The sequence below is a fragment of the Ambystoma mexicanum genome, chromosome 11, assembly GCF_040938575.1.
Source record: "Ambystoma mexicanum isolate Mex_15411 chromosome 11, UKY_AmexF1_1, whole genome shotgun sequence".
Classification (NCBI taxonomy): Eukaryota; Metazoa; Chordata; class Amphibia; order Caudata; family Ambystomatidae; genus Ambystoma; species Ambystoma mexicanum.
In genome coordinates, this window is record NC_090934.1 from 1,266,326,019 (window position 1) to 1,266,351,609 (window position 25,591).

Consider the following 25,591-nt stretch of genomic DNA (forward strand, 5'->3'; position numbering starts at 1 on the left):
TCTCAAGAGTTGACTGTATGGAAGATTTCTCAAGAGGCTGGGCTGGTGAAAGCTGAGACGGTGTAGCAAATTGTTACGATCAGTGGTTTTGCGGAACAGAGTTGTGCTGTAACTGTTGTTTCCCTTCTTTATTAAGACATCAAGGAATGTGATCCTGTCTTTAGATATCTCACTCGTGAACTGGATACGCGGATCAATGCTATTGAGGTATTCAAAGAAATCGGTAAATGTGGATTCGGTTCCTGTCCAGATTCCAAAAATGTCATCGATGTACCGTGACCATAAGTGAATATTGCTGTTCCATTCTTGATTCTTCAAAATGTGTTCTGTTTCAAATTTATACATGAAACAATTTGCATATGATGGTGCCATGGTGGCGCCCATCGATGTACCCGATGTTTGAAGAAAAAACCTATTCTGATATTGAAAATATGAATTTTCTGCAATGAATTGAAGAAGAACGATGATGAATTCTTTCTGAGCCCGGACCTCGGGTGTTTCCAGTAAAAGCCATTCAACAGATTCAATGCCTAGATCATGCGGTATAGATGTACATAGGCTCTTAACATCAATGGTAAACATCAAATGTTCACAATGGAAAATCGAGCTATTAAGTTTTTGCAAGAAGTGTGTTGTGTCTCTGATGTAAGTAGAAGTATTTTGTATGAGTGGCTGAAGAAAAAAGTCAATATATATGCCCAATGGCTGATTGATGCTGTCCATGCCTGCAACAATTGGTCTCCCTGGTGGTTTGGCCTGATCCTTATGAATCTTAGGTAAAGTGTAAAAGTTGGGTATCCTGGGATGCTTGTTGTTAAGAAATTTACGAGTGTGTTCATTTATCCAATCCAGTTCCATTGCCCTGTCGAGTATGGTTTCCAAGTTCTGTTTGATTGAGGCTGTAGGATCATGGTCAAGGGGTGCATAAACAGTTGGATCTTGTAATTGCCGGTTGCATTCTGCATCATAGTCAGAGGTATTCATGATCACCAGGGCTCCCCCTTTATCTGCTGGACGGATGGTTATGTTTTTATCACAGTAGAGGTTTCTGATGGTTTGCATCTCGTGGGGTTTCATATTCTTATAGGGTGGAGTTTTATAGCTAATGCGTTCCAGATCTCTGGTGACCATTTTCTGGAAAATAACGATGGATGGTACTGATATTGGTGGTATGAAGCCACTCTTTGCCCTGAACTCCTGGAAATCAGGGGCGTCAGAAATGCTTTCGTGGGTTTCAAGTTCTTCAAAGAATACCTTAAGTTTCAGTTTCCTCACGAATTTGTAGAGCTCAATTTTGGTATCAAACATAGTCGTGCTGTATGTGGGCACAAAGCTAAGCCTCTGCAAAGAAAGCAAAGAATTTGTACGTAAATGGGAAGCTATCTTGAACAAATGCTCTTTAGATCTCATTCTATTAACTATTCAAGAGTTGTCGAAAAATCTTATTTCCCTCAACACAGAAATCCAAGAAATTGAGAAGGAACTTGTTGATTCATTGCGAAAGGAGGAGTATGATATAATTCTAACTGATATTAACTCGAAGCTCGAAACATACAAGGCAGAGTTAGAACAGAAAAAAGTCAAGAAATTCAAACGCGACACTTATGATTACATTAATGAAGAGGTATATACATGGATGGACAAATACGGACCAATAGCTCCTAAGAAACTTCACCGATACCCACCAGACCATACATCCAGTTCTGATTCAGATGCACAAAGAGATTCTGACGTACCAATAGACGAGACATCTAGTGGTTCCAATCGTACAACTGACCCTTCAACCCAAACACCAATGACCCCGCTTTTTTTAGGAGCGCGACCAAAAGAACCCGCAGGGGGAGGAGGAAACCCCAGAACCAAGCCTCAAACGAGACTTCAGCTGAAGAAAACCTAGTAATTAACATATCTGAAAGGGCATTAAACAAAACAGAAGTAAACACGCTACAAAAGGGACTTAGCTTTGTGCCCACATACAGGACGACTCTGTTTGATACCAAAATTGAGCTCTACAAATTCGTGAGGAAACTGAAACTTAAGGTATTCTTTGAAGAACTTGAAACCCACGAAAGCATTTCTGACGCCCCTGATTTCCAGGAGTTCAGGGCAAAGAGTGGCTTCATACCACCAATATCGGTACCATCCATCGATATTTTCCAGAAAATGGTCACCAGAGATCTGGAACGCATTAGCTATAAAACTCCACCCTATAAGAATATGAAACCCCACGAGATGCAAACCATCAGAAACCTCTACTGTGATAAAAACATAACCATCCGTCCAGCAGATAAAGGGGGAGCCCTGGTGATCATGAATACCTCTGACTATGATGCAGAATGCAACCGGCAATTACAAGATCCAACTGTTTATGCACCCCTTGACCATGATCCTACAGCCTCAATCAAACAGAACTTGGAAACCATACTCGACAGGGCAATGGAACTGGATTGGATAAATGAACACACTCGTAAATTTCTTAACAACAAGCATCCCAGGATACCCAACTTTTACACTTTACCTAAGATTCATAAGGATCAGGCCAAACCACCAGGGAGACCAATTGTTGCAGGCATGGACAGCATCAATCAGCCATTGGGCATATATATTGACTTTTTTCTTCAGCCACTCATACAAAATACTTCTACTTACATCAGAGACACAACACACTTCTTGCAAAAACTTAATAGCTCGATTTTCCATTGTGAACATTTGATGTTTACCATTGATGTTAAGAGCCTATATACATCTATACCGCATGATCTAGGCATTGAATCTGTTGAATGGCTTTTACTGGAAACACCCGAGGTCCGGGCTCAGAAAGAATTCATCATCGTTCTTCTTCAATTCATTGCAGAAAATTCATATTTTCAATATCAGAATAGGTTTTTTCTTCAAACATCGGGTACATCGATGGGCGCCACCATGGCACCATCATATGCAAATTGTTTCATGTATAAATTTGAAACAGAACACATTTTGAAGAATCAAGAATGGAACAGCAATATTCACTTATGGTCACGGTACATCGATGACATTTTTGGAATCTGGACAGGAACCGAATCCACATTTACCGATTTCTTTGAATACCTCAATAGCATTGATCCGCGTATCCAGTTCACGAGTGAGATATCTAAAGACAGGATCACATTCCTTGATGTCTTAATAAAGAAGGGAAACAACAGTTACAGCACAACTCTGTTCCGCAAAACCACTGATCGTAACAATTTGCTACACCGTCTCAGCTTTCACCAGCCCAGCCTCTTGAGAAATCTTCCATACAGTCAACTCTTGAGAGTCAAAAAGATTGTGAGTGACCCTGAAGAGTGCCTAGCCCAACAAATCGAAATGAAGGATAAATTCCTGGCACGGGGTTATAAGCAGGCAGAGGTACTTTTAGCATCTGAGAAAGTGAATGCCCTCAGTCGCGAGACCTTATTGACCAATATCACCAAATCCAAAAGAGAACTTAAATCTCCGGTCTATGTTTCAAAATATTCGATTCAAAGCAATAAAATCAAGAATTCCATTAAAAAACACTGGGGTATTTTTAAGGATGATGTGAGAGTTCAGAAACTATTTGATCAAACACCAGTATTTGCCTATCAAAGAAGTAGGAATCTCCGTGATGAACTTGTTCATACTAGACCTCCTTTAAAAGAACCTAGCACTCAACGGACGGGCACATATCCCTGCCTACACTGTGCTAACTGCAACATGGTGATCAAAGGAAATGTTGTGAACCATCCCCGCACAGGCAACAAGATTCCTCTGAAGTCTTTCGGCACTTGTGACAGTGTGAACATAATATATGGTATTAAGTGCCCATGTGGTAAATATTATGTCGGCCAATCCACGAGAGCTGCTAAAATACGATGGAATGAGCACCGCTCGTGCATCCGGAATTCAAATCCTAATTCTGCAGTGGCCAGACATTGGAGTGAGAAGCGACATGGTTTGGCACAAATCAGGTTCCTGATTTTGGAAGTACTAACCAAGATTAATCCACATGAAGATATGAGTCTTCGCCTCAACCAGAGAGAAACATTTTGGATTGACAAACTTGGGAGTTTGCAACCCAATGGTCTTAATGATGAGATTAACTATCATTGCTATCTTTAATGCTTCAACTTTCAGTCAATTTGCTACCATTGAAATGTATTTGTTTTGATGTGTCTCTTCTTTCTTAAACATGATATAGGTTCTAACACAACTAGCCAATAGGCATAGATACACATGGTTATTATTTTTGTTTTATTTGCTTTTTTCATTTTACAAACATTATGATTCCCCCCGAGCGGTCTGCTTCTCCTGGTCATTTGACTGGGACCCAAGGTGGTACCACCTGGCACCACCACCTGCGGATCGGTCGAATACATTGTTTATGCTGTCTGAATGCACATTATTTTATACATCTATTAGTCTTGACACATTATGTTTTTTCAGTTCTATATAACATTTTTGAATATGATGGAATTTGATTACACTTGCCTTATATTGGTTATGTTTGACTCATAATGAAGATGTTTACACATGATGAGTATTTTTTCTATGTCTATGTTATGCACATTTTATTTTATTTTTATTTTATTTTTTCGTTTTTTAATATTCATGCCTCAGCCCTTGCTGCCCCCGTAATGGTTTTTCTTGCACCTTTGTTGCCCTCAACGTCAGTATGCTGCCATTTAATCACATTACGCATCGCGCGGGTTCGCCCAGCGGGTTGCGGTCACGTGCCTATTTCACTTACCGTTTCCCTAGCAACGCTTTCAATCAGCGATGCACCACGGCTCACTGCGTCCACCGCTGACACTATTCTTTGAACTCAGGTAACCGCTTCGGTTGTGGCTTCTTATACTCCGTGCACCTACTCTTTTACAACCGCACCCACTGAAGCAGATTTCGCTTTTACAGATCGCACACTGGATTCCCTCCAGCATCCGATCGTGTTCTTTGTGAGAACATACGTTCGATACTGTTTCTTTCCAGTTTTAACGCGCCTGACTCCACTCTTTAAGCGAGGTAATTTTCTTCTACCTATGAGCCCATGACATTAATTGTATGATTGTAAACGCGAATCCACACTAATTTCTATTAACTTCATTTTCTCTGTTTTTACATATTACACCTTGACTCGAATTCTTCCATTGGGGTATGTAACCATTATTCTTCTATGCGCTTTATTATCATTATGTCACCATTACATACCATCATGTATTTCTTGCTTTATGTATATTGTATGCATTTTTCGATGATGTTATTACTTCCTATAAGTATAGACTTGCCCTGATGAAGGAGCTTTATACTCCGAAATGCATTGGCACTTGAAGTCTACTAGTATAAAGTAACATGTCAGCTGCGCCCTCACTAAGATTTGATTAGTGATCATTTTTTTGATTTTTTTGATAAAAGAATATATATTACATAAACAAAGACTTGGAACTTATTATTTTTTCTATGAACAATTCTGAAATTAAGAAGAATCAAACTAATGTTTTTTGGAACTGTTTGTTCAAATATAATTACCCAGTCTGGGTACAAACGGAGAGCGGTTGTGTGACTAGGTTTCTCATCTAGTCTATTGCCTCACTTGTTTTCTTGGGTCAGGGTGACTCCAGACCCATCTCAGCCTGCTCCCGCAAGTTTTTAGTTGCTATAATTTGAAATACAAATACGAACTGAAGAGGACAAATAATAATAACATTTACCCGGTGGTGCCCACTTATTTCTCTCTTTTTCTTGTTCCTCCTGTTTTGAGAAAACATTTCTAACCCATAGTAAAAGGCTTTTAGGAATTAAGGATACATTTTAGCAACAGTTATCTTAGCAATACACTTCAGGGAAAATATGTATACGGTCACCAAAAATGTGTTACAGTGTTCTAATACATTCACCACTCGAGAAATGCAGAGCATGACTTTAAAAGGCATTAAAAATCACAGGAAAGTACTAGAAGTAGTTCTTGCTGCAGAGCCCACTGAGCCCCTTGTGAGTACAGGATAAATGTCCACGGTCAATTAAGGAGAGTTCCAGGACAGTTAGAAGATTCAATAGGCGTCATTTCGATTACAGTCAATGGGCCATCTGCTTTAATGAAGGTAAGTCATTTCTACCTCATACATGCAGATTGCCTGGCAAAAAAACAGACCCCAAAGAAGAGATCCTGAGGTCAATGGATGTACCACGAACCCCCAAGGAAGATGCAACAGAGCAGGAGGACCCCCAATAGAGGTTTATGGGAAATGCAGTTGAGACTCAACTCCACTGAATCTCGAAACTTGACCAGAGGGACTCCTGAAGGTGAACATCATGAACAATCGCCCACCCAAGGGCTGGAAGATATATACACACATAGGCACTTTTATCAAAAAATACTCCAGCATGGTGATAAAATACAGTAAGTACAAGGATTCTTTTCCAAATATGGTTTTCAGGATCTGGTGCTCAAGGGTATTCACCCTGAGCCAGTGACAACACAGATGACCCATAAAAGAACAAAAGACCTTCCTATGGCTTCGACCTTAAAGTGGTAAGTGAGAATTTCAGCAAGGAAGAATCAGTGAAGGTGAGGGAACCAACAACGCTGGTCCCTGGTGGCATGGGGGAAGGCAGGCACCTCAGCAGAAAACGTTTGTAGGATGGCGACAATGGCTTTATGCACCTTTGGATGTCGCAAGTAGAAGATCAGGTGGGGTGCTGAAATCTCAGCACTCTTCTGGACAACTGCAGTGACTCACAGCCAGACAGAGGTTCATGGCGGGAAACGGCAGGATACAGCTGAAAGTGGCCAAGAAAATGGTTCCAGCATGAAAGGCTTTAACCAGCTGATGTGGGGAGAAGAAGGAGTCTTCGGAAATCCTCTAGTGACAAAAAACTAAACTGGGATATGCCCAAGCCAATGCACCCAGTCATTATGGTCATGTAAAGGCTTTACAATGGCAAAAATGGTGGGAATTGTCAGTTAACACTCCTTCCGCAGGTCGACAGTCCTTCTTTTTCCAAACAGAAGAACAGCAAAGCCTGAGAGGGAATCGGGTAGGGCCTTACTTCCACTGCAAAATGGAGCTGACCAAACGCCAGTCCAGCAATCACTAGAGGTGTTTGAGGGCAAAGGGTCAGATGACCAACCATACTGGTTGGTCAATAGGACTGTGACCCAGCCTAGACCATTCTGACAGGAAGTGAGAGGGAGAGCCCAGAGACAGAGACTGGTGTAAACCAGTTTTAATTAATATGGAGGCTGCCATGTGGGCTCACAAAAGCCCACATGGTCAGAATGGCCATTTTAAGGCCCTCGTGGTTTCCCTGAACAAAGTGAGCCAGAAAATACAAAATGGCAGAGGGCCGGATTAAAGCAGGATTAAATAGAGCATTCGTGCCCCAATGGTTACCAAAACGGCACATTGGGTTAGCAATACGGTAAAATGGCTACACCCCTGGTGAAGCAAAAACAAAAGTTTAGCTGCCACCAACCTTCTCCCTAAAACACATGCAGGGAGATATACTCACTAGGGTGATATAATTATCCTAGTGCAAAAAAGAGGGGTCCTGGGAGGCAACCCTGGAACTGGTTACCTTATGAGAGACCCAACACCATACACCTTAAGTAAGGTAAAAAAAAGCTTGCAATGGCAGGGGCATTTCAAGAGAAGTCCCTCTGGCCATCAAAAAGAAGTCAGTGATCCAAAAAATAATGGGGGAAAAGCAAAAAAGTGAGGAGCCCTAGAAACCCCCCAAATAGGAATTCTGTATCAACAGTAACTTACTAAAATGAGTATGGAATATTTAGAAGAGTGAGTTGGATGTTTTGAAATGAGCTAAAATGGTTATATGTGATGTAATCGCAAGAAAAAAATATTGAGGGTGACTTGATATTTTTTTAAAGCCACTAAACACCCTTCCCCACATATTTTAGGACTGGTGCAATTATATGAACAAACTCCAGTCCAAGAATATGTGGGGAATGCGTTTGATAGTGGCTTTAAAAAAAATATTGAGTCGGTGGGGGCGTGGCTTGGAGCGCCATCGATGTGGCTGCTCCCTTGAAGCCATCCGTGGGGACGCCCGCTGTCAAGCCAAACAATCTGCATTTCCTGGGTGCCTATTGAGCTGCTGACTTGACCCACGGCAATGGGAACTGCTCCAGCAGCACTAGCTCGGAGATGAGCTTTTGTTTCAGCTCTGTTATGACCGAATCCAGACGGGGCTCTTTCGCGCCCGACGGAGCCCGATTATCCAAAATGGCAAGCACGCTCTGCCAGTGAGAGCGTAGGCGAGCTGCACTAAGCACTCTGGCGGCGGACCCCCTGGGGCCTGGAGAACGGCCTGGACCCCTGTGACGGCAGCCCACTAGGAGCGCTGGGCTGGGTGGCGGCCCCCCTGCTCCGCGGATCTTTATGTGAGGACCAGAGGACGCCAGCGCCTGGTGCAATCGGCAGCTGAAGCTGCCTGTGGGGAGCACAGCCCAGCGGGAGCAGCGGACCAGGTGGCGGGTGCCCGCGCTCCCACAGTGCGGCATAAACGGACCCCGGTGCCCTGCATGGCGGGTGGCTGGGGCTCACGGCATCCCCCAGGGACTGAGCAAGTTGCCTGGTTCGGCTCCCTGGGTGGCATGGGAGCCCCGTGAGGCCTTGCGCCCTGCAGCTGAGAGACAGAGCTTGCACCGGCAGGGAGGAGGCGGGGGGCTGCCATAGAGTTCCCAGCCTTCCCTCCGCTTGGAGGTACAACACATCCTGCGGGCTCCCCCACAGCTGCAAGGCCCTGGGGAGGGACCCCGGCTCCCGAACATGACAGGCCCTTAGGGGGCTCTTTGATTGGGCCCCAGAGTAGCACGGGGCCCTCGTGGGGTGCCGCTCTCTCTGGGGGAGAGGCCCTACACGGGTGGCGGTATCCTGACAGTGCAGACGGGACGCGGCTAGGCGGGCCCTCGCGGCATCTGGTCTGGGCCTCCCACGAAAATTGGAACCCGCAACAGCTCCGCAACAGAGGAAAGTAGACCTGGCAGGCAGTGAAACACACCACTCAGCCCCCCTGCTTCTGGCAGACCATCCAACCTACCATAATGTCTCCACAGCTGCAGGGATATAACCAGGGCCTGCAGCTCTCTGCCTAACCTGGACGCAGTTTGGGCCCTCACCCCCTCCCTCGGAGAGGTGGCATCGACCTTGCATTTTCCTAGAACAGCGTAAATACCTCTCACTCACTTCCTGGGGCGCCCCGGTCCACATCCCCGTTCAGTTCCTCTCCCCCAACCTAAGGAACGAGGGAGACTACTATATCCTTCTCTTTACCGAAAGAACTATAAGCTCCCTCTCTTCCTCGCCCGACATTGGGATGCTATAATCTACTTAAACATAGGCACTGTCAGGGCTGCACCTCTGTCTTCAGGGTCTCCATCCCAACAAATTGCAGGACCATTGCACCCCGGCCTCGGCTGGCGCTCTCTGGACTGGACCCAAACCCCTCCCCTTCCCCCCGAACCGGCATTATGGCCAAACAAGCAAAAGTTAGCAAGAATTCGGACATTGCCACCATGTTTACGGAATCGGACAGAGGAAGGAAACCCGACCCCGCCAAGCTGACCCCACAGAAGCCCCAGGATGAGGGGGAAGCCCTTGCCAGCAAGGGAGACTTGCTAAACTTCATGGCTGACATTAAGTCCGAATTTAGATCCTGTATGACAGAACTCACCACCAAATTAGAACATACCGATCAAAGGGTGACGGAGGTGGAGCAGAGGCTGGGGGAGATCGAGGACCACTTTCAAGACCATACAACCACAATGGGGGAAATCCAACTCTCAATCAGAGCCCTTCAGGATAAGTGCGAAATCCTTGAATTTAAGCAAGAGGATCTCGAAAATAGGGCCCTCCACAATAACCTCCGGATCCGTGGGATCCCGTCCTCTGTCCTAGACAAAAACCTGCCGGAATATGAAAGGGGGACTTCTTCCAGTCCCTGCTCCCGCAACTGGACAAATCCCAACTGCTGCTGGATGGCACCCACAGGCTGCGCCCACGTCGGGGAGTGGACTCGGACCTCCCCCCAGATGTCATCACCAGGGTCCATTTCTTTACCACTAAAGAGACCATTTCAGCCAATAGCCGCTCTCCAGATGATCTCTCCTTTCAGGGCTCACCTCTCCAGATCTATCAAGACCACTCACTTCTTACTCTCCAGAGGAGAAAAGCACTCTGGTCCCTGGCCCTCTTCCCCCAAGAACACCAGGTGCGGTACAGATGGCTGTTTCCAATGGCCCTTCAGTTTTCATATAATGGCACGCTACGGAGAATTAGCCACCTTGAAGATGCCAGTAAAATCATACATGCATCCTCGCCCAAAGAGACCGCTTCACAGAGCCCGGAGGCTGCGGGAGACTTGGAGGCCGCTCCCTCCCCGAAACCCAGGCGGTCTTCATGGTCTAAGGCATCATGGAACAAGAGGAGGAGATAGTCAGGGGTGGGACCGCACTGTGTGGACCTCCGCCTCTTATACTAACTAGCCACCCAGCTCTCCCCTGCAGCGAACTGTCATCTCCGACTCAGTTTACGATCATTACTGACCACGCCGGCGGTTTCACCCACGGCTCATGCCCATTCCAAGGTACGTTCCATCTCTGAGTCCTTGGAATTCCGTAGTACTTTTATTGACCCGGTTGGCCAGGGGTTTGGCCGCACTCACAATGTCGACCACCCCGCTAGCTAAAGTTACGGCCTCCCGTTGGGAGCCCATGTTAAAACCCCAAGAGCAGGACGACACAAATCTAATCCTTACTCGTGATGGCGGCTAGCCTACTCCCCTCCGACCCCACCCCCAGATACTAGGGCGGGAGGAACTTTAGCCCAGGAACATCAGAACCTACTACTTCTCTCGCTCAACGTCAATGGGCTGAATTCCCCTGCCAAACGCAAGTCGATCTTGCAAAAACTTCAGGATGAAGAGGCAGGGGTGGCTATGCTCCAAGAAACTCATCTACTACCGGCGGACTCTGGGCGACTCCGCTCCCAACAATACCCACTTCAGTTCTTCGCCTTGGGAGGCTCTACGAAGGGATGTACTGCGATCCTCTTTAGGAAAGACCTAAATTCCCACGTACTGGACTCGAAAACATGCCCGGAGGGCCGGTTTGTAGCAGTTAAATGCCTTTTGCTGGGAGACCTCCACACCTTCGTCTCAGTATACGCCCCCAATTCGGGGCAAGAAATCTTTTACGACTCGCTGAGCTCCTCCCTCTCAGGCTTCATAGAAGGCCAGATGATAATTGGGAGGGATTTCAACGGAGTGCCAGACCGCACCAGAGACAAATCCCACCCCTCCAGCCCCTGAAGATTTTACTCAGGCACTCAGCCTCTTACCCCTATTCAGAGCCCTGGTGGTAGTGGATTCATGGCGGGTGCTTCACCCCTCCGAGAAAGATTATTCCTTTTACTCCTATGTTCATCGTACCTTCTCGATTAACTTCCCCTCAAACTCTCGCCTATGCTAACAAGGTAATCATTGGCCCAAGGATCCTATCCGATCATGCCCCAATAATCAAGGAGCTCCGAACCCACGACCCTAAAGCCAACTCCCCACGTAGATGGTCTCTTTATGACCCAATTCTCAATGACATGTGAATAAGGGACAAGATCGCAACCACGATTAAGAACTTTCTCGAAGAAAATCCAGTTATAGACACTTCCCCCACAAACAATTGGGACACTATGAAGGCGGTGTTCAGGGGAGCGCTGATTGCACAAGGAGTGGCCTTTCACCATAACAGGCGACAGTCCCGGCTGGTCCTTGAGGAGGAGCTTCGAACAGCAGAGGAAACTCATAAGAAAAAAGGCTGGTCCCCTAAGACAAAACGAGCCATCCGCACAGCTAGAAAGAAGCTAGAGGCCCACTACGCCAAGCATACCACACAACTGATGGCCAAGGCCAAGCAATTCTATTATGCAAAGAACAACAAGGCAAACAAGCTACTGGTAGCCAAGCTGGCCAAAGCAATAAGTACCAATACTATCACTGGGCTGCGTGATCCACAGGGAGTGATCCACTAGGCAGAGTCGAAGAAACAACAGCTGGCAGTGGACCACCAAACCCAAGTGATGACCGCACCACCACGGGATCAGTCCAAACAGAAGGAATATCTGTGGAGAGCAGCCTTGATGCGCCTGCCTGACCCGGCGAGAGAGAGTCTGGTGGAGCCGATCACTGACGAGGAGGTTGAGGAAGCCATCAAATCTCTTAAAGCTCGGGCCCCGGGCCCAGACGGGTTCTCCTCAAGATTCTATAAAATATTCAAACCCCAGCTGATCCCCCTGTTAGTGTCACTCTTCAACACCTTTAGAGAAACAGGGTCGGTGACCCCTTCAATGCATTAGTCCATCATGATCCTTTTACCCAAGCCAGGGAAAGACCAGAGAAACCCAGCCTCATATAGGCCAATAGCCCTGTTGAATATGGACGCTAACCTGTATTCCAAGATTCTTGCTAACCATCTATCTCGTATACTCCCTGACATAATTCACCCCAATCAAACAGGCTTCGTTTTGAACAGAGCGGCAGGAGACAATATTCGTAGAACCCTGAACTCGCTTCCCGAAACTCCCAGGGACTCACACTAATGGCCCTAGACACCATTAAAGCATTTGACTGGGTGGATTGGTCGTTCATGAGACTCACCTTGGAGGCCTTCGGATTTGGCTCGACGTTTCGGACCATGGTACTGGACAACTACAAAACCCCAAAGACTTTCCTGAGGATTAACGGGTCCCTTTCAGCCCCAATCCCCTTGACCTGTGGAACTAGACAAGGCTGCACGCTGTCGCCCTTCATCTTCGCACTTACTATGCAACCCTTTGCCCAGAGGATCAGGCTGAACAATCACATCAACGGCCCCACGGTCGGCCCATCCCAGCACAAAATTGCTCTATACGCTGACAATGTTTTGCTTATGCTCTCAGAGGCCCGCTCCTCACTAAAACATGCCCTGGCGGAAATAGCTAGCTATGGGGAGGTCACTGGCTTTTCTGTCAACTTTTCCAAATCGGTAGCCTTGGGCATCGGCCTCCCTTGGGAGGAACGGGAGGCGCTGACCAGGATGTGCCCAATCACATGGAAGAGACAGACCATCCCTTACCTGGGAGTTCACATTCCTGCGAACCCGAAAGACACATATCAGGCCAACTTCCCTAGACTGTTTCGGGAACTGGAAGGGGATCTGAAGCGCTGGACAACACAGGAAATCTCAATGATGGGACGCATAACAGACTGCAAAATTAACTTGCTCCTGAGATTCCTCTATGCCTGCTCCTCCCTCTCAGTAGCTATCCCAGCACCAGCCCTTCAAGACTTGCAGAGGAGAATGCTGAAGTTTATCTGGAGGGGCAAAAAGGCCAGAATCCCCCATAAGATATTGGTAGGCAGCTCTAGGCTGGGTGGGTTGGGGTCCCTAATCTACAAGCGAATAGGGCGGCAGCACAACTAGCATACATCCGCACCTGGCAGACAATCACTGACCACCCCAGATGGGTGGAACTGGAGCAAGCACAACTCCCGCTCCCCCTACGGTTTCTTCCACATATTTCGCCTCCCTTCAGAGAGCGCTGTAAGGGACTCCTGCTGACGACCAAACACACTTTGAAATCCTGGGACTGGCACTGAAACAAAAGGGAATCCCGAGAGGATTGAGCCCCCTATCACCATTCTTCCACAACCCATCCTTTTTGCCCGGGGCGAACCCTCATAACTTCCAGAACTGGATAAAGGGAGGCCTTGAGACCCTGGAACAGCTATATGCCGGGAACCTACCCCGCACATTTGAACAATGCAAGGAGGTGTTCCAACTCCTGGAAAGAGACAGATTTACATATATCCAGCTGCGTCATTGGTGCTCGCACCCACAAATCCTCCAGGCGGCCACGCGCCCTCTTACTCCCCTCAAACTAACACTTAAGGACCTCCCATCCCGAGGCTGGATCTTGACCCTCTATAGACGCTTCTTGTGAGACTTTCTAGCTTCAAAAACCCGATGCATGGCCCAATGGGAGGCCGACCTGGGACACCCGGTTGACGACCAGACCTGGGTGGCTATTTGGGCCAGAGCCCACTCCTCGTCTACCTCTGTCACCAACAAGGAATGTGCATACAAGATCATGTTGCGTTGGTACTACCCCGCCCCCTCAGGATTCACCATATGAACCCCCGGGTGAACTATGCCTGCTGGAGAGGGTGTGCCAAACCGGGCTCCTTCTTCCATATGTGGTGGACATGCCCAAAGATCCAGCAATTTTGGAAACTGTGCTTGTCGACTATTGAACAGATCACCGGGACTGCGCTCCCGCTGGAGCCCAAACCCATCCTGCTGGGGGTCCTGATCCCCGGGGTCTACCCACGCTCCGGGAACAGAGCGAAACTGCTGACCCAATGTCTCCTAGCGGGTAAAACTGTGCTCGCCCGCTTCTGGAAATCCCTGGATGGCCCTTTTATGTCCCAATGGTGGGGGAAGCTGTGGGACATACTGATTGCTGAATAGGTAACTGCGGCAAGGGCAGAAGTCCTTCACTGCTTCCAGAACATCTGGGCTCCAGTACTGGAGTATGATCAGCGATTCCCCGCCCTGACATATAAGCCCATCAGTACCCGGTGGGCCCTGAAGGACCGAGAGGACTCCTGAGGCGGGAGCACGGCGGGCGGGGGCCCGCAGAGTGAGGGGCCCGAGGGGAAGGGGCCTTGGAACGGGGGAGGGAGAGGGTGCGAGTTAAAGGGGATTGTTGAAAAAGGTGTTATATGTTTTGCTGCACTGTATGTTAATCGTCCTGCCTTGGGTTAAAATAAACATGTTTGAAAAAATATATATATATTGAGTCCCCATCGATGTTCATTTCCAGCAATTAAATCACTCAGTACCGCTAAAATGGCTAAATGATAAAATGCCCCTACCTTTTTCAGAACATTCAAAATTTCCTTGAGTGCAAGTCAATTTTATTTATTGGCAACAATCTCCTAGAACCATTGTAAGAATATTACCAAGTCTTCAACACATGCATAGCATTGTGTATAGTTCTTCTAGACCTAGTTTTATATATTCTCTGATATAGAAAAATATTAAGCCACTCTATTTTCTTTAATATATCTATACTAGGAAAGAGTTCAGCAGAAATCTCATAGGGTTAAGGTTAATATCAGCAAGAAAAAGCCTACAATATTCAGAAGTTGAGCCCTTTCCTGCCTTGGTTTGATTGTACAGATCATTGAGTGGGCAAGATAAGAAAGATGGAATGTAACCTATTCTTAAAGGAAAACTCTGAACTTGTAAATATTTAAAGGCTGCACTGGTGAGCAAATTGAATAAATTAGAAAAATGATTGCAACCCATTGCCATGATAAAGTAGTGCCAAAATAGGATAAACAACCTGCAGTCAACTCCAACTCATAGAATCATAACGTTTAATTAGAAGCCCCTCTTTGTTTTTAGAGATCTGTATAAAAATGGAGTTATGGTAAATGCTTCAACTTGACCATGGTAAATGCTTCAACAGATCCCCACATTTTGAGACAAATTTTCATTGTTTTTTTGGTGGATATACTTAAAATATGCAAGTTCATAAAGGGGAACCTACCGGCACAAATTGGCAACATTTTGAATCATAATTACAGAGAAAGAGCAAAAGAGAAGGGGTTTCCAAAAGCTCTTGACCTGATTAACTGATGGTACCCAGGAGTATAATCTATGAATGGGAAGCAGACCACCCAATAAATGATCTTAAACTAAAGCCTGCTTATTATGTCTGAATGTACTCTTATTCTAAATAAACAGTTCAACCAAGGATTAATACATCTTAAATTGGGACTGTGTCAACTGAATCGGAAAGTTACAGAATAAGTAAAGAAAATTAGTGAGGATCAAAATGTTTTAAATATTGATTTTAACAAGCAAAGTAAATTGAAACCTAGTAATACGGCACAATAATGTCTTAGGGGCAGTCATACCTTTATCAGAGCTGACTCTTGCCATGCACTAGGGGGTCCTGAGTTAGCTGACGCCAAATAAGTAGCAGCAAAATGAAAACAAAAACAGAGCAAAAGGATCTGAGCAGGACCATGCCATGGCTATTGCCTTATACTCGTGCAATTTATACACAGAAATTACACTGAACACCCAGGCAGATTTGGATATATTTTAAAGAGATCTGGCAAATGGGAACACTCCCTGACTGCCTTCCATAATGTATTCTTTTTTATTATTGGTAGACTGTTAGAAATGTCACAAGAAACTACATGTTCCACAAGTTTAATATATATTTCTTTTCTACGGAAAATGCATTATCCAGAGTTGGAGATATTGATCAAGGGCATTATATCTAAACCTCTGACTCTTTTTACCTTGCAGACTATGCCTTTGAGTCACAGGAAACTGGCATTGCGGAAGTGTCCCTCGTGGGTATCATTATCTCCCGTGGCACAGCTGCCAGCGTCTCCTTCATGTACTCATACATCCTGCTCACCATGTGCCGCAACCTCATTACTTTCCTGCGCGAGACCTTCCTCAACTGCTACATTCCCTTTGACGCAGCAGTGGACTTCCATCGCCTCATTGCGAAGACAGCTATTGTCTTCACGGGTGAGTCTCCTGTGCCCCTCACACTGCAGTTGAGTATGTTCAGCTATGACAGATGGCAAGATGATGTTAGTCTGGAATGTTTCTGGTTATTATAGCAGGTGAGACAACCTATGCTTAATAAGGGAAGGGATGTTAGATAAAGAAATCATGAAGCCATCATTGGCGTGAACAATATGGGGGCGGCAGGAATACCAGCAGCAGTTTCACCAGTTTTAATAGGGATAACATTTACATGACCATGTGTAAGCATGCCACCAAAGTTGGGATTTGACATTGAGTGATAGCCAGAATATGTGAGAGCCAGCTGTACATGGTGTCAGTGGTGATGCAGTGAACCAGAGTCAGATGAACACAAGGACAATGCTGCTGGAAGGTGTCGCAAGGCTGAGGGGGAGCCAAACATACAGTATACGGGTGTTGTTCCGTCCGGAAACAGTGCAAGTCGCATGCGTACGAGGGCTCTGCTCATATAAGCACATTGCTGTAATGTGTAAGACATCAATGTGTTCAAGGCAGATTGTGGTTTCTGAATGAGAGTCTTTGAGACCGGCAGACAGTGCTGAGACCAGTGTCACCTGTACTACTGAGAGCCAGATGTCTAGTAAGACAATGAGTTCCATATGTCTTCATTGCAGTGCTATGGACATGTGTGAAATCCAGACATTTCTCATGCAGTAATGAGTTGCAGGAATGAGGGAAACCCCAAATGAGTCCACTCTGTAGCCTTCAACTTTTTATTTATGAATGATTGCTGCTTTTCCTGCGGCAGCCTTTCTGGTGTTTACACCCTTTGACCCAGTTTTGAGCTATGAACAAAAGTGTGTGATAAAATAAACATAATGTTATAAGCAAGCTGATTCATTCGGTTGATGGAGTAACCGAAGCATCAAGGCAAAAGTATTTAAAATAAATGAGAAATCGTTTTGAGTACACATAATACCAAAGCCCTGGGGCTTGAAGCCAACGCTAGGGTTTTCAGCAGATTTCTCTCCAGATAATTTCAAAAGAAGACGTTGCATTGTAGGGGAGGCGTGTGAGCGTGTATTTCTTTGGGCTGAATGGTACCAGTGTGAGGACTGTTTTGTTCCCTTCACAAGGGATGAATAAAAGGATGTAGATTAGCAATCAGCAAGCACTTTGCAAAAAGCAAAAACATTTAAATCCAGGTGCAATATTCTAAAAGCGGCTACTAACCATAATAGCGTAGGAACTGGAAAGAAAACACACTGGAAACAAAATATATAGACTCCAGCTCCTGAATGTAGCTGATTGAGGGATGGAAGCTTTGAGCAAACCGATCATCAGAGTCATTGGCCCATCATATACTGCACGCAGGCCCATTAGGATGAGGACCCCTGCATGCAGTAAGAGGGTCCAAGAGTGTCGCAACCCTACCCCCTTATAGATCTGATTGTCATGTGCACTCATGAGACTGAGACACATATTGCCATTGTGTTTACAAATGGGTATAAAGCTTGGTTTTACTTCAGACATATTAACACTTTCAAATCAAATTTAAGCGATGGAACTTTAAAACAAATAGAACCACTCACGCCATGCATGAGCGTTCTACTTTGAGCACAGCAAAGAAGGTACAGGTCTCAAAAGACCAGTACCTGGTTAACATACTTCCATGAATATGTAATGGGAAGGGACAATCTAGAGAAAGGTGAAGGGGCTGTAGGGTGAGCACGCCAAATGTCATTTGTAGGCATTTGGTAGGGAAGAGGTAAAATATTGCCTCAAGATATTTCCGGTGGACACACTTCCCTCCCTTACTAGTCAAGCGTGTATTTTATGGAATTTGAAATACTAGTGAATCAAAATCAGGGTTCGTTTTAATGTATCATTTATCAATTCATCCTGTATTCCACGTGTCTTTATTATTGTCTGCTCAGAATGGATATATTTTCCCCTAGTAAATGCAAGGCAGATAAGAAAGTGACAGGCTGAGGCTGTTTGCAGGGGATGCAATTGACAGGAGACCCAACGATAAGTCAGTTTCCCAGTATAGATTTAACAAAAGACACCAACTGATACATTTGTGTTACTGACCTTAATTAAAGGACTATTATTTCTTCCTATTAAGGCTACCAACTTCTTTAAATTACAAATTGAAATAGAACAATTACCTAAAAAGACAAAAGTCAAATTTTTGTTCAGTCAACACCCCTGTGATACAGAGTGAAATAGTAAAGATCTTACGCCTCTTTTCAACTTTACACCTTCAAGTTCCAGATATTTTTCAGTTTGAGAACATAATTAGAAAAGGCCTGTTGGAAATTGAAAGGAGCCCACTGAGAATTAAAAATAATATGTCAGCTAGGAAAAAAGCGCGAGTTTGGGGTCACTTGCCGTAAACACAAACATTACAGCAAAACCAGCAGACAAGGGTCGGGGGATTGTCCTGTTGCAAACGGCAAACAATGAAGAAGAAACTTTGAACTACCAATTTGTATTGACAACTAAACGTAGATCCCACTCCGAGCATTATTAAAGATATTGTGAATTTAGTGGAGGTGAAAATTGAGTCAAGATGGATTAGTTGGATTAGGAGGGAAATTCTCAAAGAATCAAGAACCAGTGATGAAGGCATTTTATCAGATTCTAAAAATACACAGAGTCCTAATAGATGGACCTTTTGATGTACCTTGTAGACTTTGGTCTGACGAGACAAATACTGTTAACATTGGATGCCACCCATCTGTACAGTAATATTCCCTAGGTAGAAGCAATTGAGCTTGTTTTCACCTGGTGGAAATGAGAGAACCCCCAGAGTGTACCCCAGGGATATTCCTTAGGGATTTGACTACAGTAGCACTGACCAAGAATGTCTTAGAATTTTAAAATGATTTATTCGCACAGATTTGAGTAAAAAAAAAGAGTATTGGTTCTACATTCTCTCTTAGTATTGTGAAGTATTATGTGGGGACGTATAAAGAGGGTATTGTACACTCAGAGAGGAACCTATATAGAGAACAAATATGTATATGGTGGATATATATAGATGACATCTTTATGGTGTGGACTGGCCCACGTTTAAAGCTTTCAGAATGTAATAAGTGTCTGGCTTGATGTGTGATACAAATTTGTGGCAGAGCTGAAATTGCATTTTTGTATAACTTAATTTTGTGTGAAAATGCAAAGATATATGCTTCACGATTTAGAAAGCAAATAGACATGAATATGCTATCACACTGGGTGAGATATCATCTCAGAGTTTGAAAAGTGAGCTACCCTTTGGGCAGGAGTCATCCACAGGAACTCTAGTAATCTAGAGGAGTTTGACCAAGAGTCAAATAATTTGATGGTGTGACGAATTGTGGGATTCAATCACTTCTCTTCATAGGGAGCCTTTCCTTGTGAAGCTAGGGAGGTGAGCCCGCTACACAATATTCCTGATAGGGGTGGCGGTAAGCAGAACCTCACAGGGAGAGACTCCCCTCTTGGGGACATAGACTCTGGTTCCACAGAGGAACTCCCTAAAGTCCTCTTGCTTGGACCAACACTAACATCAAGGCTTCAGAAAGACCCAGCAGACCAATCCACTGTTTGTTATTGTGCCTAAAGATCCACGATCACACCTGAAGAAATATCTGGTAAAACTACAGTGAAGAAGATGAGTGAGCAAGTAATACCGATCGCTCAGTTGTTAGAAGCCAGCAATACTGTGACAAGGAGAAATGAGCAAGTAATGGAGAGTGCTCAACTGGAAGAGAAAAAGGACTCTAATCCTCTGCTGGGGAGGACCCTACAATGTATCATAAAAAGGGAAGAAGGACCACTGTCAGAGTGAACTGAGTTTCAAATCAGCAGTATTGTGGAAGATGACGGAGACCGGGAGATCCTCCGCAGGGAGGAAGCAACCTGTTGGTGTGCGTGAGAAGTACCAAGATAGCTGAAGGTAGAGGATAGCCTGGGGAAAACCCCCCAAGAGAGAGAGTCCGTTGTGGAGGCATGACCCACGGGAGGTGGACTGTGCATTCTGGCAACAACGCCAAGACTGCTATAATGCTGGACCCATAGAGCCGGGGACAAGAAGCAGAGAGAGTGGTAGGGAGAGCAGAAGTCGACCTACCTAAACAAAGAGAAGTGGCTATACTGCATGCAGACCCAGTGACGCGAACCCATAGGAAAAAAGATAAGGGTGATGGCAGCAGACCAAGAAGGCAACACAGGTATAACGAATACCAGCATCCTACTCATCCCACTGATACGAGAAAGAACCGAGAGAGTGAAACCCATCACAGGACTTAATCTAGTTGTCCCAGTGATACGAGAAAGAACAAAGATTGAAATCCATCACAGGACTCATCTTACTCGTCCCAGTGATACAAGAAGGAACTGAGAGAGTGAAGCCCATCACGGGACCTATCCTACTCATCCCAGTAATGCAAGTAAGAACAAAGAGTGTGAGACTCATCACAGCACTCATCCTACTCGTCCCAGTGATATGAGAAAGAGCAGAGAGAGTGAGACTTATTACAGGACTTACCCTACCCGTCTGAGTGCCACAAAAGAGAACCAAGAGAGAGAGAATCATTACAGGACTCATCTCAATAATACACAAAACGATGAAGAAGATAAGAATAACTATTGGGTCTATTCTACTTGCCTGGAAGTCTTTCTCCTGGGCTTTAGTTGTTTTGTCTTATTGGTAGGGTCAGTGCAGTATAGTTTTGGATGAAGGACAGACTGTTTGCTTTTGACTTTACAACCGATGACAAGCACCCTAGTTTCTTTTGGTAGGCCGGGGACACCACAGATCATAGGCAAAGAGGCCTTTTTTACTTATTATTTAAATAAAACATTTGCAAGAATGCCAAACACTGGTCTGTCTCCTTCTTCTGACCTACATGAATGGTCAAACTGGGTTGCCAGACATTTCGTCGAAAAAAATTGGTCGACCAGACAAATGGTCGAACCAATTTGGTCGAAAACCAAATGGTCGAAAAAATTTTATTTTTTATTTTAACCCTTTTTTTTTTTTTGGGGGGGGCCCCTCCCCAACCCCCTTTTTTTCTCTAAAAACCCCTTTTTTAACTAAACGAAAACCCGAAAAATAAATATATAAATAAATAAAAAAATTCGACCATTTGGTTTTCGACCAAATTGCGTCGACCAAATTGCAGTCGACCAGTTTTTTTTCGACGAGTTGACTGGACACCGTCAAACTGTAATTGAGAGGATATTGTGAAGTTATTGTGATGAATCTGCTGATGTTGTCCCTGTTCCCATAGGCAGAGCCCCTTCTTATATGGCCAGAGTGGGACATCCACAGTCCAGGAATCCCACTGGGGGTTCTGAAATGGGGGAGGATCACATGGATAGGAATCCCCTAAATGGGATTAGGTATGACTACCAGAGAGAACACAACATCTTCCCTATCCATTAGACCTTACCCCATATATCACTGTTCCCCAATTATCTGTGAAGACGGAGAGAATACAGTGTCCTGGCCAGAGGCCTGTGCCCTAGAACTCCGGAGCTGTTGTGGCAGAACAGGCAGCATGAACAAGTACTTTCTAATGATGCAGGGATCCGGAGCACCAAACAAACACTGTACCGCTGCTTGGGTGAGATTTCTGTCTGTCACCAAGTGTCTGGCAAAACAGGCCTGCCAGCTACAGACAATGATTAATTTGTAACCAGTGAAGATACAGGAATCGTTTTGTGAAAAGCCAGAAAGAAGTTGGGGAAAGAGAATCAACCCCTAAGTCTTATTTGCTTTTGTCTACACCTTTTGTTGGAACTTTTATTTGAGAACTGCAAAGCTGTGCTGCAGGACGGCAGCCAAGAGACATTTCCCATATCACCTTTTATTAAGTTTTGCTTGTGAGGGACAGGTTAGGATTGGGACACAGGACGGGAAACCTTACTTTGGACATCCTGACACTGAGAATTTCATTAGCTAGAGGCAGGAAAGTCCCTTTTAGAGTTCGGGATAGCTAAGATTTCCTCCAACCACCCCCCACATTTCTTTTGTGAGTCAAAGACTTCGCCAATCAACATGCCACCCTTGTGTCCGTCTCTTACTCCTAGACTGTCACAATATCCTCAGTGCGTATTAAAAAAGCAAGGAAAAATACTTGACTCATTCATTGAACCTTGCTGTTAAACCCAGAACCAAAATAGCAATATATTAAGAGGATGTGTATTCTCTAATATGCTGTCCTGTGAGTAACATGTTGAGTTAGCCCATAAAGAAACACTGGCATCTAGAGAAAAGTCAGGTGCCATTGAAGCAGATTCCAATGTTTGCCTTCCGGAAAGGCAAAAACACTCATCTGATGGTTCTCTAAACATGTAATGAACCGGAACAAAAAATCTGTAGATTGCTACGGCACTTTGGGGACATTTTCCATGCAGAAAATGCATGTCATGCCCTTTTACTAATAGCATAAAGACCATCACGCATTTGAAATTGGTTTAGAAAAATAGATTTGTGAACAATTGCAATTCAACAAACTTTACAGATTGCATTACTTACTCTTGTGGTTTTATTAACGTAGGCCACACCTTGCAAAAAAGTTACAGTGAGGGTGGGGAATCATCAATCCAGAATGTGAGGAGGAACAGCTCTCGCTAAATTATTCCATGCACAGTCACATGAGGCCTATGAGAAATACAGAGACAGTCCTGCAATGGAGGAAAATGTTTTGGATCCATAACTTAAATGCAATCCATGTAGGATTAAAAGACAGCAAAGAACACTGAAAGTGAATTGGCGGAACACACTCTGTAGATGAATGACATGCAGTAATTAACACAGCAGTTCTTGTGTTTCCAAAGATGAATCCCGCTTCAATTGACATCATTATTCTAGGAATATAAAAACTACAATGCATTTCAAGATTGCTTTCTATATCTGTGACCTGAGAACCAAGAGGCTGTGGGGTGTGCCAAGTGAGTACTAGTGGATGTGGCAGAAGCAGTTAAACAAATGGACCATCGGAATCACATTTTATGGCATCGGGGTTCTGTACTGGGGATGTTCTGGCTCCCTTCTCCCTTTCTTTTTTCCCCTGTAGGCAGGAGGAATCTTATGCCTGCAGGCTTTACAGTCCCACAATGAGAGATGTATGTTCCTTGTCCCATCACAAAAAAGGAGGAATTGGGGACAAACAAATGATAAAAAATCACTGATGCAGGCCGGATGATTAGCACATAAAGGGAGGACTTTCCTTCTTAGGTGTTTTTATGTAGAGCCTGAAAATAAAGTTGAATGATTACTTGAGGAATGAGTTCAATACAGGGGCATAACAGGTACCATCCACCTCTCATTGCTCACAGCGACAAAGGGTTGAAAGACATATCCTGAAATAGTGGGGCCAGTGAAAGACCTACAGAGCATAATTTGGATGTCAGTGGCAAGTGTGACTTACTCTTAATCCTATAGTCTAGGGTCTTCACCTAAAAGTGTGACCAGCAAGTTGAGGACATGGTATTGAAAAATGATTAGAGCCCTGTCCATTAATGGCAACCATATATGGATGGAAGTGTGTAAGACGAGACAGTGATAATTTCTGTTGCAGTCGTTTGCAGCAATGTGTTTCATTTTACAGATACAAGTCAAGGGATCAGCAGTTTGTTATTGGATGGTACATTAGCAATGTGGGTCTTCAATAGGTTGGAGTCACCTGATAGAGCAGGACAGCCAGTTTTTCCAAATAAAGCACATTTTGACATACAGACCAGCAAACCTCTGGGGAAGAGAGATTTAGGGCCTCATTTACAAAAATGTTTTCAATGGGACTTTTCCATGTTAAAAATGTTTTGTAATTCAGGCCCTTAGAGTTACTAATCTGTATGCTTGGAACTGGAACAAGTATAAGTCATTATTTTGTTAGTCAAACATGATTGTGAGCATTACTATGATGAACCATGGAGAGAGGGACCAACGGTTGAGTGCCATGCACGGGGGAGGCACTGTGTGAGGGATGTCAGGGCATGCACGTGTAGAAATAATTCTAGATCGCTGCTTAACAACATGCTCCTTGGGACATCCCAACAGTATGGAGGAAAGAGGACTATGGAGTAAGAGTACCAATGTCACTATGGTGAGTCGTGTTTCTGATAGAGTTGGGAGCTAGGTAAACATACAATACCATTGCCAACGTGTACAACTGAAAACTGCGAAGTTTTGAGCTAAGGGCAGAGTATGCCATGTTAAATTACTGACATTTGCTACCTAATTTGTAAAAGTACCCATTTTCCACCTTTAGGAAATGATGGAATGTTAGGGGGACTATTTGTTTTTAATTGTCAGTGTTCCAAATGCAGGAAGTGGTGACTTGATGTCTGGAGTGGATCCCTGGAGAGAAAACAGAGGGAATCCTACAGGGAGGTTAGAACGACTGAAGAGGGAGGCAGATTCTTTTCTTCTTTTGGATGAAAGAAGGGATGATGGCGAGAAGGGCAACTTCCTGCTATAGCAAGTCGGTAGTCCATGCAATAGACTGGCTGCGGGACACCTCATGATAAAGTTCGAAGCCCCCCTCTCTTTTAGCATAGATAGCGGTCCCCCCTTTCATGCTTTCTTACATGGGAGCATGGCCTGGATAAGTTTGGGGAGCCCACCGGAGAGAGTGTCATGCGGTTCCTATACCATGCTAGCCTGAGGAAGTTGCAGCAGAGACAGCAAAATCGAGGACTAATGAAAAATAGACAGAAGAAAGGATGGAACACATGACAAAAGTAAGTGGAAGAGAGAAAAGGTGTTAAAATGCTCTGGCTACTCCACTAATGCACAAAATTGGGCTCCAAAGGCAGGCGTGTTGCATTTGTCCTTAACTAGGTGCCATACAGTTAGATCTTAAGGCAAGGTCCACAGAGTTACAAATTTCTGAAGCGACCACTGGGGTTTCCCCTCAGCATATGGTGCTTGTTGCAGATAATCAGGGAGCGACAAGCTAGGCATGACATGCATTAGTAGTGTGGTTGCTTGCTTTACAGGCATACCTACTCACTGACCATAGATCAATTTCC

General features: G+C 44.9%; 1 protein-coding gene across 2 annotated transcripts in view; it reads left to right on the forward strand.

The window, feature by feature from the left end:
• Positions 1–25,591, forward strand: part of LOC138504310 (dual oxidase 1-like) — a 1,064,761-nt gene that overhangs the window by 983,200 nt on the left and 55,970 nt on the right. For both annotated transcript variants that reach the window (XM_069624719.1, XM_069624718.1), the window contains exon 25: positions 16,373–16,603. In XM_069624719.1, the coding sequence (XP_069480820.1) occupies positions 16,373–16,603 (231 nt within the window). The remainder of the gene's footprint in view (positions 1–16,372; positions 16,604–25,591) is intronic.